At 33.3% G+C, this 14150-nt stretch overlaps 1 protein-coding gene across 5 annotated transcripts in view; it reads left to right on the top strand.

Annotated features, from left to right (window-relative positions):
• Positions 1–14150, top strand: part of UGLYAH (ureidoglycine aminohydrolase) — a 38665-nt gene that overhangs the window by 12090 nt on the left and 12425 nt on the right. For 4 of the 5 annotated variants that reach the window (XR_015818515.1, XM_088218081.1, XM_088218078.1 and 1 more), the window contains 5 exons: positions 2251–2290; positions 2439–2505; positions 7640–7725; positions 8115–8196; positions 12398–12454. Coding sequence is in view for 4 of the 5 variants with exons in the window: in XM_088218081.1 (XP_088074207.1) it covers positions 2251–2290; positions 2439–2505; positions 7640–7725; positions 8115–8196; positions 12398–12454 (332 nt within the window). In the remaining variant the exon portion in view is untranslated. The remainder of the gene's footprint in view (positions 1–2250; positions 2291–2438; positions 2506–7639; positions 7726–8114; positions 8197–12397; positions 12455–14150) is intronic. The other variant, XM_088218079.1, reaches the window with a different exon arrangement.

Below are 14150 nucleotides of genomic sequence, written 5' to 3'. Positions count from 1 at the left end.
TGCCTAGCGTGTCCTGGTTGGTCAGGGCTGCTGACCGTCTGACGTGACAAATTTTTTCTAAATTGCGTTTTGACCCTTGGTTTCTGATTTTTTTTTCAAAAATATCTCGCGAATCCAATTTTTACCCATTTTTTCTAAAATTGTTTTCAATTTAATCCTTAATAAATTTTATTCTATTTTTTTTATTAAATTAAAATAAAATAAAATATAATAAAATAAATTAAATAAATAAATAATTATATTTATTAATAAAAAATGAAAAAAAAAAGTTTTGGTGGGTGTTACAAGATTGTCCCTAAGGAAGGTATTGTATCTTATAGTAGATTTTCTGTTTACAATTAATTCTGCATAATTTGCATTACTATAGATATATAAGAATAATTTATCACTATTCTTGAACATAATTCATTTTCTAAGTAACCCTTTAAGATAATCTAGTAATCTGTAGGTTGCTTGTAGGTGCACTTTTTTTGAATTATACATGAATTGACTTAGAACACTCATTGTATAAGTCATGTTTGGTCTCATGTGGGATAAGTATATTAATTTTCTAACTTATTTTTGTTACATTTCTTTGTTTGTTGACATATCTTTTTCTATTTTTCCTAATTTGTAATTAGAATCAATAAGAGTGCTAGTTGTTTTGCATGCTAACTTGTTAGTATCTCTTAACATGTTATGAATATATTTCTTTTGAGAAATAAAAATTTCAGATTTTGAGTAGGTGACTTCAATTTAGAAAAAAATGCTTCAATTTACCAAGTTTTTCTTTCTCGTCATCTCTTGTTGTAATAAAATCATCAACGTATATTAAGAGAATAATAACAGATTTTGAGTCTGTTTAAATCTCATACCTATCACTCTTGCGAACTTGCGAAACCATGCTCTTAGTGATTGCTTGAGTCCACACAAAGTATTCTTTCATTTATATACCTTATTTGCTCTTATTTCTCTCTCAAGGCATGGTGAAATATGTATATAAATTTCTTCTTCTAAATCTCTATACAAAAAAGACATTTGTTGTAGATGACAATCAAAATGAGTAGTTAATGACAACAAGATTCGTGCAATATTCATCTTGGCTATTGGTGCGAGTGTCCTTACTAATCTATTTTATGTCTGTGTATAGTTCTTTACTCTCAGTCTCGCTTTATATCTCTCGATTGTCTAATTTGTCTTGTGTTTGATAGTAAAGACCATTTGCATACGATAATTTTTTGTTTTTGGGTAGATCCGCCATTTCCTATGTCTTTTACAACCATCACAGTTTTATTTTTGCAGCAATCACCAGAGAGATGACGATTGTCATACTTGTAACAGGTGGCAGTGATCCCCTAGCCTCATTTTCTTTTGCCAAATTCTTGGATACTCAGTTTAGAGTTTTTCACCCTTGACATTCCCTTGTCCACCGGAAAATGGGTTTCTTCCTTAGTGAAATATGTGCTTCAAGACATCCCCACGATATACTTAATGGACCTTGGGTCAAGTTTACCTCTTTGAAATTGATATATTAAACATAGGCAACACACCAAGAGACTCCAGGGACAAGATTATTCATGAATTTTATGTCACAAAAGAAGGTAGGTAGGACTTCAATAGGATAGCGAAATTCCAACACCCTAGAGGACCTATTTATAAGATAGATGGTGTTTAACATAGTCTCTCCTAGTAATGTTTAGGTACATAGTTTTGGGACAAGAACACATGTAGTAATGAGAAAGTGACTGGTTTACTGTTCTGCCACCCTTACATTCTACAGTCATATTAAATGGGACCTCCGTTCTGCTATCACATCCATAAGTTGAAGTAACCTTTGAAATATGAGCAATTCATGCTGAAACTTAAACTAACAATGAGAGTTTGGGTACTAGTCGACAATGAGGAACAACTCGGCTGACTACTCGCAATCATTTAAGTGATTCATGATCTCGTGTTTTCTTCTGCCCATTTAATTTTCTTTTCCTGCTAATAAATTAAAATGTCGAGGGTTGGCTTTAATTTAGGAAGTATAAACTATGTCCTTTTATGAAAATCATATGAATTATGTGGATGATTTCTATGAGAAGCCTTGGGAAGTTCCATTTCCACTCACATCCTGCCAGACACCCTAAGTTTCCCAGTTTGGTTCCTATTTTTATGGTTGTTACGTTGACACACTTCTAGCGCTGCATGGTTCTTGGCTCTTATATAATTGTTATTGTCTCAACTAAGTTTTTTCTACTAAGTTACTTATAAGCTCTGTTACTGCAGAAACTTCAAGGTCAGATTTACCACCACATGATGTAGAGAGGTGTTAATACTTTTCTTGTTTCTTTTCTCTTTACCTATTTTCATAACCATTTTATGAAAAAATTATGATGCATTAGTTTTACTTTGTAGTGCCTCTCTATGCATTAGTTTTACTTTGTAATGCCTCTCATATGTTGTCTTTCTGTTAGGTTCGTATTCGTGGTTCAAGGATCCATTACACTCTCCAATTCATCTGGCACTACCAACAAACTAACGGTGTGGTTGTCTGGTTTACATTTACCTACTGAAATTTAGTATTGTTAAAGAACAGGAATTTCCTCTATATTCTATTAGAGAATAGTAAGCTACCTTCCTTACTGTCTCCTATAGTTGAATGTCCTCTATGGGTAGGTCCTATTACAGTCAATATCCTATTTAATTAGATTTTGTTTTGAGCTTTTTTTTTTCTTTTATTCATAAGTAGATGTAAGATAAAGAGAGCTTGAACACAACATCTAGAGAAAATTAATAAAAAAATAAAAATCAGATATCTCAAATCTCGATAATCAGTCAATATCAGAATACTGTTTGTATAATAATCATATAAGTCTTGATAACAACTAAGCTAGGTTGCTGTATATATAGGTAACAAACATAACCGAAACAAAAAAATTTAAGTCTAAAAAATAAATCTACTAAATAGAAAAATAAACTCATTAGTTATAGAATCTCCAATAGCGAATTTATTTAAAAAGAAAAAGAACCTTCGATAGAGAATAACAAAAAAGGATATAGTTAAATAGGGATAATAAACTCATACTAATAACAAAAATCTGGGTGAGGGATCTATTATGGAGCATTCCAGCTTAAAGTGCTTAAGCAAGTATGCAACCTGTTTAGTGAATTTTTTTCCCTCTCTACCGGTATTTTTAGAGGTTAAAGCTTGTTGGAGAGAAACTACAGGTCTCTGGAGTTTGGAGTTTGTACTAATAATTTTCAGTCTCTTTATTAATAAGAGCCATAGCATATGTCTTTCCAAAAAAAAAAAAGAACAAGAGCGATAGCATATATATAGGCAAGCCCTATTGGTCGGCTTTCTATAATCTATCTAAAACCAACTTCTAAACTGACACTTATTTTGTTGGAAGATGATACTTCTTTTTCTATTAAAAAACTCTTATTTTGTCACAGCGAACTGCATATTCTAGTTCCTCGTGGACTTCCTAGTAAACTCCTAGCCAAACTCCTACTGATAATTATTAATACCTATGATAACTAAACTAGAACTTGTGCAAAGTCAAGATTCTCAAGGAATGACAATAACGTAGATTGGGAGTGAGGAATGCACTATTTGTCCTATGCCAACTTTCGATCCTTGACCTAGATTCCGAACCCTTGACGAGATTTTTCTTCCATTCTTGTTTATCCGCTTGTGGCAATATAGCAATCCCTCATCAATAAATGAGTTTATTTTCTTTGTTATTTTAGCATCTATAAGTAAATTGCAAATTAATGCCTAATTTTTATCTAAAAAAAAAAATTTAATGTCTAGTGTTCATTGGAATGCCTATTGACACTTCATCTTATCCTATTGGTTTAGCTTGTCTAGAGTGGTGGATTTTGGAACTCATCAATTTTGTTCCATGTAATTTCTGAAGATATAATTTTTTTCCCCTATCAATTTTGTTTAACGTGCTTCAGTTTATGTAAACTTTAGCCTAAGGAGAAGTGCTAGAGAATAGGAAAATTTCCTATATAGTCCATAAAAGATATTAAGCTATTTTCCTTATAAGCTTTTTCTATATAGTTCGTGTTAAAAATGGTTTGATGTGTATTCTATTAAATATTACAGTTTTAAATATGTAGCTTTTCTAGGATGGAAAAAAAAAAAGATAATTAATTACAAATGGTGTAATTTACCATTATACCCTTTAACCTAATTTACTTTCTCTTTAACACTCCCGTCAAGTTGGGGGGAATAGATGATGTTCATTCCCATCTTGCCAATAAAAGGTTTGGAATGCTGGATTCTTACATCTTTAGTTAACACATCTGCTATTTGAAAATTGTTGGGTATATATAGGGTACATATTAGGCTACTGTCAAGTTTTTCTTTCATAAAAATTCTGTCTATCTCGATGCGTTTGATGTTGTCGTGTTGCATATGATTGTATGCGATGTTTATGACTGACTTTGTCACATTGTAGATGCATAAGATTTTCACATACTCTTTTTGCCATTTCTTGAAACTTTGGTTTTGCATTTGATCTTGCAACTATATATTCTTTCTTACTTTGTCAGGTGACTAGATTGTCTCGAAAGAAAGTACAAAACCTTGTTGGAGATTTTCTATCTATAATTGATCTTGCATATTCTGTATCAGTATAGGGTTTTAGGAGCAATTTGTCATTCTTTTTGAATATAATTTCTTTCTCTAGTCATCATTTTAAGTATTGTAGTATTCTTTAGGCTGTTTGTAGGTGTATTTCTTTTAAATTGTGCATGAATTGACTTATAATATTTACTATGTAGACGATGTTTAGTCTCATGTGGGTAGACATATTAATCTCTCAACTAATCTCTAATACATTTTATTTTTTTATTTGTTTATCTTACTATGCTATTTCTAGTTTGTAATAGGATCAATAAGAGTGCTACTTGGTTTGCATGCTAGTTTGTCAATGTCTTTTAATAGGTCATGAATTTATTTTTGTTGACAAAATAAATATCTCATACTTAAAGTGGGTTACTTCAATTATCAGAAAATACTGCAGTTTACCTAGTTACTTGATTTTGAATTCTTTTGTGAGACATTGTTTTAGTGTTATATGTTCATTCTCATTATTTCTTGTTATGATCATGCTATCAACGTATATTAAGAGAGTTATAACTTCCTCTATTTTTGAGTGTTTGATGAATAAAGTATGATCTACTTGAATCTGCTTAAATCTTAAATCTAACATCATCTATGTGAATCTGCCAAGTCATGTTCTTGGTGACTGTTTCAGTCCATACAGTGACTTCTTTAGTTTATATACCTTATTTGCTCATATTTCTTCGTCAAAGTTGTGGGACATCCATGTAGATTTCTTCTTCTAAGTCTTCATACAGGAAGATATTTTTATATCAAACTAATGTAATTGCATGTTAAAGTGGACAACTAATGATATCAAGATTTACACAGTATTCATTTTGATTACTAATGCGAATATCTTATAATAGTATATTCCATATGTTCGTATATAATCTTTTGCCACCAGTATTACTTTATACCTCTCGATTGTTTTATCTATTTTCTATTTGATTGAGAAAATCCGTTTGCATCCCACTGGTTTTTTTTTTGCCTTTGGGTTACCACTTCCAAAGTTTGGTTATTTTCAGGTGCTTGCATTTTCACACTCATAGTATTTTTCTATTTTTTGCAAAATAAAGTTTTAGATACTATGTTAAGGATATACTCATTGTTTAAACTTGCGAGAAAAGTTTTATAGATCAATGAGCATTTATCAAATAACACAAATTATAAGATAAGATATAGAGGCTATTTAGTGCATTTTCTTGTATTTTAACGATGTGCATCAAGTATATCATTGTTAGAGGATTATATGACCTTTTCGAGACTTACCTCAATTTTAAAATCAAGGTTGGATTTTTGAATCGACTTTGGGTCAATACTCGGCATCTTCCTCCTTGTATACACCTGAGAAAATCTAGAGTTTAGTATATTCTCTTGAGATGATGAATTTTGAAGGTTTTCTTGTGGTTGTGAGTTTTTTGGTGAATTTTGAATGTTCTCTTGTGACAATAGTTTTGAGATGTGTGACAAAATTGGTAAATTAAAATTCATTTGGAATTGTGGAACATTATATCTTCCGATGTAGGGTCCTCTAAAAAAAAAGTTGGGTTAAATAGGGTTCTTGTTAAACAAAGGTGACATCTGCAAACGAATAAAATTTTTGAGTGGGTAGATTGTAACATTTATATCCTTTTTGAGAAGAGAAGTACCTTACAAATAGACATTTCATGTCCTAAGGATCAAGTTTCCTCTTTGGTAGGAATGATATGAAAAAGATAACACATTCAAATATCTAAGGAACCAGATAAATTGTGACACTTATTATTGGGTAAATTTTTTGAAGTGTTTCATGATGATTTTTCAAGTCAAGAACATTTGTGAGCAGACAATTAATAATGTAAGTGATAGTAAGGACACTTTACTCCAATATTGTTTTGAGACATTATTTTAAAAAAGAAAAATTTTGATTCTGGTTAAAAGGTGACTGTTCTTACGTTTTGCTACTCCGTTTTATTATGAAGTATGGACATGATGATTCATGAAAAATTCATTATTGGTGGACGAATGATGAAAATGTATGATTGAAAAAATCTTTTATATTATCAAAAGGGAATATTTTTATAAATGTTTCAAGGTGGGTTTTTATCATATTGCAGATTTGGGATATAATATGGCTAACCTTAAATTTGGCTTTGAGTAAAAATAACCAAGTGACTTTAGCGCAATTGTCAATAAATGACACAACCATTGAGCCTAAAAAATATTAGGCGTGTGAGATGGTGGGTGGAAAAGTGGTTGCTGTGTTGGATATGATGTTGGCTTGTGGTGGAGGTGGTCAGTCTGTGGTGGCCGTGGCTAGGGTTATGATGCTTGGTAATGAAGGTTGACCCCTCTAGTATTTTTTTATTTCGGCAATGAAAGCCGAATAGGATTTGTAAAAGAGTTTAAGGATTTCTTAACCTTAAACTATGATATCATGTTAAAAATGGTTTTAATGTGTATTCTATTGAATATTACAATCCTATATATGCAACTTTCTATGATCGAAAAAGAAAATAAACAATTAATTAAAATCAATTACAAATGGTATGATTTACCCTTATATCCTTTAACCTAATTTATTTATTTTTTAATTGTTAATATTCTCTATGTTTAGGTTTTACTATAGTCAATATCCTCTTTAGTTAGATTCAGTTCTTAGTTATCCACTTTTCCCTTGCTTGTTCATGAGTATCTCTACAGATGCATGTTGTATTTCTTGGACATAATATGAACAATGTTTCAGTTTCTTCTTCTAGGAGACATGTTGGATCGAGAAAACTAAAACATAGTAGTACAAAAATAGAGCTAATATCGCAATTTATGGCATAATAAGAATGTATGCTTGTTGTTAGCAGTTGCATCTTTTACTTTGTTATAAGGTTGCACGAAGAGTTCTTAGCTCAGCAATTCCAATAGTCATTTCTGTGTAGCATTTGATATTAACACAAGCCATATGCGTTTATGTTGCAAAACTAAATACTTAAAAGAGTCATTTCTACTCAGTTTGCAAACTGAAATGTATAAGCATAATACTTTGTTCTAAAGAGCTTAAGACATTTAGATGTATTGCAGATGGATTCATATGCTTATCTACCTCCTGACTTTGAGCATTCTCTGGAGTGTGATGGATCTGCCACACTTGTTGTGTTTGAGCGAAGGTTTTCTTCCTTTCTATGCTAATTTATTGGATGGTCAACATAATATTTTTATGATATTTAGATTTTCATGATGTTCTTCTAGACTGGTTCCAGTGATTCTGGTTTGATAAGGCTTTTCTTCTGTTGTATTTTAGATATCAAGAATAAGTGTAGAAACTAGCACTTCTAGATATAACTACTTGTTTTATTTTGAATGAAAAAGAAAATTATTTGGGAGACTGAAGAATTACGTCAATGGAGGATAAGAAGTTCCACTTAATGAAGTAAAAGAAAAAATAGACTATATCTATATTTCAATTTAATGATATGCTTTTTGCTCTCGGTGTACGGATATGTGTATTTAATCTTCTAATTAATTATGAATTCTATAAAGATTTTTTTTCACACAGGTACAAATTTCTAGGAACTTATGTTACAGAGCATATTACTGGTTCAACTGAAAATCAGCCACTTCTTGAAACTCCTGGTGAGGTAAGTAATTTATTTGTTTGTTTTTTCTATTCATCCACTTTGTGGTTTGTCCTTATTTTAATGGCAATAATCTATATTATTGGCAATGTTTTTTGTTGAGTAGCATATTTTATTATTTAATTATTTTATTAGTTTATTATTTAATTAGTTAAAATAATTTAATTAAAATTTTACGAGAATAATATTTCATATAATTAAAATTTTAGTAAAATAAATTTTTTTTTTATTAATAAGTTAGAAATTATATAAATATTTTAAGTGTAACAACATCAAATGTGCGATATAAAATTATTATTTTTTTTTCAAAAAAAAATTAATACTTTCGAAGGTAATCTAGCAAGTTCCTAACTTAAAATATAGAAATAAAGTTCATTCATATATTTTTTTTGAAAGAAAAACTATAGTATGATCATTAATTCAAAATTAGCAAGGGGCACCCATGTACAAAATTTTTTACATATTAATAAGTATATCTATAAAATTCCCAAAATACTTGAGCCATCTCTTCCTAATTTTACCAAGCTCCTCTTCCACCTCTTCAAAAGTTCTATCGTTTCTTTCTTTTTAAACCAACAAAAAAATAGTAAGAAAAATGAGACCCACAATTTGTCTCCCTTTTTTAATTCCCTTCCAATTCCAAATCTCATCTCTAACCGTCAGTTTGTCAATAGTTTATATACACTCTTGTCCCACCTCCCATGCACCAAAAAAAAAAAATTCTTAGAGGAGCATTTACCTTCCGTATCTGCTTGAACAAAATCATTTGTTTCGTAACTATGTTTCTTATGAAGTGATTGTTGTAGGACTTCATTGTGAAATCCCCTTTCTCCTGTAGTTTCCACAAAAGTTGATCGTTGTATCTGTTAAGATTGACAATTGAAAGAAAATGTGGGAGCGCCTCATATTCACTAACCTCCCAGTCATTAAGATTTCTTATTACATTCATATCTCACTCCCTCTTCCCTCAACCAACTATGCATGCCTCCTCAACAGTGATATTCTTGAAATAGGCAATCACATATATTTGAGGGAATTGATCTTTAACAATTCTTCCTCTCACCCAAACATCCCTCCAAAACATAATACTGTTCGCTCTTCCTACTTTCTAGCTAATGTATTCCTAGAATCTTTGCCTATCCATGTTAATTTTTCTCCACATCCCCACCTCATATGGTCTATTCATTACTTTTGAAATCCATCCACTATCCATAGTCCCAAATTTAGCTTCAGATACTCTCCACCATGATGTCCCATTCTCTTTTATGAATCTCCATAACTATTTCCCTTATAGAGCCAAATTCATCTCTACAAAAGATCTCAACCTCAGAAACCTCCTTTTTGACACAAGTTTTTTGATCTCTCTCCACTTTACCAAGTGGTACTTCCTTCTGTCCTCTGAATCTTCCTATGGGAATCTGCATTGAGTAGACTCCAATTTCTTTGTCACTTTAACTGGGATTGTCGTAAGAGATATGTAGTATATAGGTAGGTTAGCCAACATGCTCTTAGTAAGAGTCAATCTTCTACCTTGAGATAAAGTGCTTCCGTAATTCTACCTTGAACTGATCCCACGTGTTGATGATGCACAATCCCTTCTTCCTTTCAGCGTGCTTGCACCTCCATCAGAGTTGGACAGTATCACAGAGGAATGTAGGGGCATTGTTGATGCAGAAATAGTCGTTAGTCACTCGCAATGCATTAAAGTATTGTTCCAAGCCAACGAGGAAATTCTCCATAGTGGCATTCCTGGTGCCGTCAAAGGTTACTGGCTTTAGCACCTTAAGGGCATGAGCGCCTGTATTAGCGGTGCTAGTGGAGGGAGGACTGGTGACGCGCCGGTGTGCATCCCATTGAGCACTCAATTCGTCCATCTCCGAGTGTAGCTCGTTGATCTCTCCTTCAACTAATCTCCGGAGATCAGCAATACTGCAGGCCAATGAGGTAATTTGTCCCCCAAACATGTTGGCAAGCTCTTCGATCATGGCTTTGGCAGCATGCGAGATTTCCGAGTGTTCTTGGACTAGGTTGTCCAGATTGTCGGTGAGTTAGCCCATAGGGGCCCGGACAGCTCCCATATCACGTTCGAGCTGAGAAACGTGGGGCTCAAGGATCTCACCTGCAAGAGCGGTAGGGGTAGGAGCTTTTGACTTACCTCGCTTGGGATGAGTACGTGGCTCTAGCCCACGAGTTTGCTCTTGGAGCACTTCAACTTAGACAGCTTCGCCTTCTTCTGATGCCATGCCCGTTAGTTAGGGTCAGTGGAGTCAAGAATAAACGTAACCTTTGCCTTAATACCACCTGTCACGGGGTGAGTATTTTTGAGGTTTCTCGCGTGACACTCAAGTCCATGCGGCCAAAACTAAGTAAGCAAGCATTTTGTGTGTGCAGAAGCGTTAGCTTGAGGGCAACTTGAGAAAAGAGAGTACAAGCTTGGAAGAATGTAAACTTTTATTAAGAGCATGAAAGCTTTACAAGAGAGCTTTTACAAGTGAGCTTGAGTGTTGCTTGAAGGCTTGGAAGGTAGGTTGCCAAGTGAGCTACAAATTGGAGGGGAGGTCTATTTACAAAGGTTGGCCCCCCTCAATGGAAGGTTAGGATCGTTTTGATCCAAGGGTATACATTAAACATCTATAAACTATTCTAGAGTTATGTACAAGGGTCTACAAGTGCTGAAAGTTTCTAGAGAACTCTAGTGGCAGCATGCTTCTACAAGCTTCTAGAGTCTTCCGGACTTGTTTTGCCTTTTCCAGAATTTTCTTTAAGCTTCGAGAGGCTTCTGGCATGTGCTGGAGCTTTTTAGCACGTTCTGGGGCTTTCAGCAAGCTTCTAGAGCATTTGGTGGGCCAAGTGGCATTGAAGATTTATGTCCTCTGAGGGGAGCCTGTGGTGGAGGGTCATACGAATCAAGTATGGAATGGGGAGAGTATGTCTCGAGAGACCCATGGGACGTGTTTATGGAAAAGGATTGACTTGTGGTGGACTGACTTCTACAAGCGTATTTAATTGGAGGTTTGCTCTAGGCAGAAGGTGAAATTACGGAAGGATGAGTAGAGTGAAGTTGGTACTTTTGCATCCCTACTTTCCTATGTTCTACCTATTGGCTAAAAGAGAGGGAGCTATGGTTTGTGAATTCTTCTCTTCGTGGTCAAGTGGTGTGGGATAACGACCTTGTGAGGAATTTGAATAATCGGGAGGACAAACTGTGGCCTTTTTCACCACCTCTCCCTTTTTGCATCCTTGTTAATGGTTGTTATCTGTATGAATCGGCGGTGGAGGTATCAGATCATATACTTTTGTGGTGTCCCTTTTCACATTGCTTTTGGGAGACAACTCTTGACTTCCTTAACTGTAGATACGTAAACTATTGGGTTCATTTCACACGAGCTTTAGGACTGGCAGGTTTCCATGATGTTAATAGGTGAAAAAGATGTCTTTGATCCCCTTGTCTACTTTTTAGGTTATTTGGAGAGAAACATTTAGAATCTTTGAGGGAATTATGGTTCTAGGTCTTTTATTTTTTGGTGAAGTATCATTCTCTTTCTTCTGAGGAGAATTTGAGGGAATTAATTGATATTTTGGTTAATTTGTGAGTTCTTTCTTTTGTACATGGGCAGCATCCCTATGGTGGTTTATTTATGGAATACTGTTTCTTGGACTTTCTTCAGAGGTGATAGAACCATTTCCGCTTGACATTTGTATGACGTGCTCGCTTGTTTTCTCCTTGATTTTATTTCTTTGTTTAAATGGATACTTGTATGTTTTTTCATTATACTCCTTTTCTATCATGTTATCTTATTCTTCAATGGTAAAATGAATATGACATTTCTGACCTGCCCAGAGCAATAGGTAAGGTTTAGTCTTCTTCAAGCTTACTTGCCTGCAAATTCTTCCTAGAAAGACTTAACGATTTGGAGAACCATGTCATTTCAGAGCTTATAAGCAAACTGAGAATTTGCTACTCTTTCCATTCCTTGTTTATCCTGAGAATATTCCTAACTTCTCCAACTAGCACTGCATTATAAGATTGTGCTTGTAAATTGTGAGTCATTATGAGAAAATACGTCTTTCATACCTCTAAACAGTTTTTCTTCCTGTAAAAGTAATTCAATTTTACTTTATTCACAGTTTTTGTTTTTATCATTTACATAATTTAGTTTTTTATATATTCATTGTTACAATCTTTTTCTTTTCATGATAATAGGCGTTTCAACTTCGGAAGCTTCTTCCTGTGTCTTTGCCATATGATTTTAATATTCATGTAAGTGCTGTTTGCTTTTGAAGTTTGTTCTTTGTATCTATTTAGATTATGAGCATCATATCAATCCAAAATGTTCTTGTATCTATTTAGATTATGATCATCATATCAATCCAAAATGAAAATTCCATTTGAAATACGTTCAACGTGAATAAAAGCTATTGAATGTTAAATAAGAGAGACTAAATCAATGTTCTGTAGACATACATTGATATCCGTTAAAAGGACCATTATGAAATACAATATCAAAACTAACCAAGAGGAACGCCGTCATTTCTTGAAGATAGTTCGAGCCTCTAATTTTGTAGGCAATTTATCTATTCTATCTCCAAGATTTAACTTTCCTTGGTTTGATTTATTTTGCTTATAGTTTTGCTCTATTGATAGGAACCAAGTACCTTTCAACATCAAATTTTGATGCTCAAGTTTAGAGAGTATTTAGATTTCTTTAAGTACTTGTCATTTCCATGCTGTTTCACTATTAGTGAGACTGTTCCTTAAATACATGAATATAAGTATAACAATTAATGATTACATGTGTTTGACTTTATAATGATACATGCACCTATAGTTAATGATATATGGATTTATCTGATGTTTTTATCATGCGTGCACATAGATGATGTCAACATGCATTAATACAACTATGCATAACTATATTCTCATTTATTCATGTAGAAAATACCAAAAGTTATAGTTGCATTATTATTACTTTAAATTAAATTATTTCCAACAATCCCCAACTTAAGGTACATTAAATATATTTTTCACTTAAAATTGAAATTATCTTAGCATATAAGTTTATTGGACATTTAGGAAGAAGCGTGCATGAATAATGTACATTCAGGGTTTGAAGCTTGGTGCAGACATATAATAGTTTTCTAGAGACTAAGTGGACAACCTTGAACTTAGGAGTCAAGAAAAAATTAAGTGGAAAAACCTTGGACCCAGAAATGTCAATTCAAAGAATTCATAAAGGCTATTTAGGGAGAGTGAGGGGCTCATGATTCTGGACACCACTTTCTTTTTTAAGGGTTTTCTTCTTTCTTCTGTGGAGGATTTAGGGACCTGATAGATATTTTGACTGATTTATAGATATTATCTTTTTTTATGCATGGCTGACAATTCATTTGTTAATGTTTAGTGATTAAAAGTTTTTTTTAGAAAAGGTCCAATTTCAAAGCCATGTCTTTCCTTTTACCCTTTCTAATGTCCTCCACAACCTATTGAGTTTCCAATATTTGAGAAATTCTGAAGGCAAGAATCATGATAATGGAGGATTTCTGTGTGTTCCATTAAAATTTACATTTATTTAACATTAGGATGAGCATTATGAGGGTATTAAGGAGCGGTGTTTTCATTAGAATCAAAGTTGTTTTATATTACGAAGTGACCAAGAAACATAAGGATTAAAGAAAAGGTGAGGAATCAAGTTAATGAGACCACCCTTGACTGGATACAGTTAGAATGGTTTGATAATTGTACAAAAACTATCCTGGAAGAGGATCTTATTTTGCTCCAGTGTGTAAAGTGACCGGATATCTGCTGGTTGAAGCAAACAAAAACAGAGGGGACCATTTTCTGTCTGTGTCAAATTGTGTAGGGAACAGTAGTATGCATAGTGTCTGCTTCCCAACAAGAAGAGATGGCAGGGGGTGCCGTTTTCGGGGAGAACCAAAAGGCAATTCAGTTTCCATCC

This window comes from Carica papaya, chromosome 4 (assembly GCF_054855325.1).
Source record: "Carica papaya isolate Zhongbai chromosome 4, ASM5485532v1, whole genome shotgun sequence".
Lineage (NCBI taxonomy): Eukaryota > Viridiplantae > Streptophyta > Magnoliopsida > Brassicales > Caricaceae > Carica > Carica papaya.
This window is presented reverse-complemented; position numbering and strand designations above follow the sequence as displayed.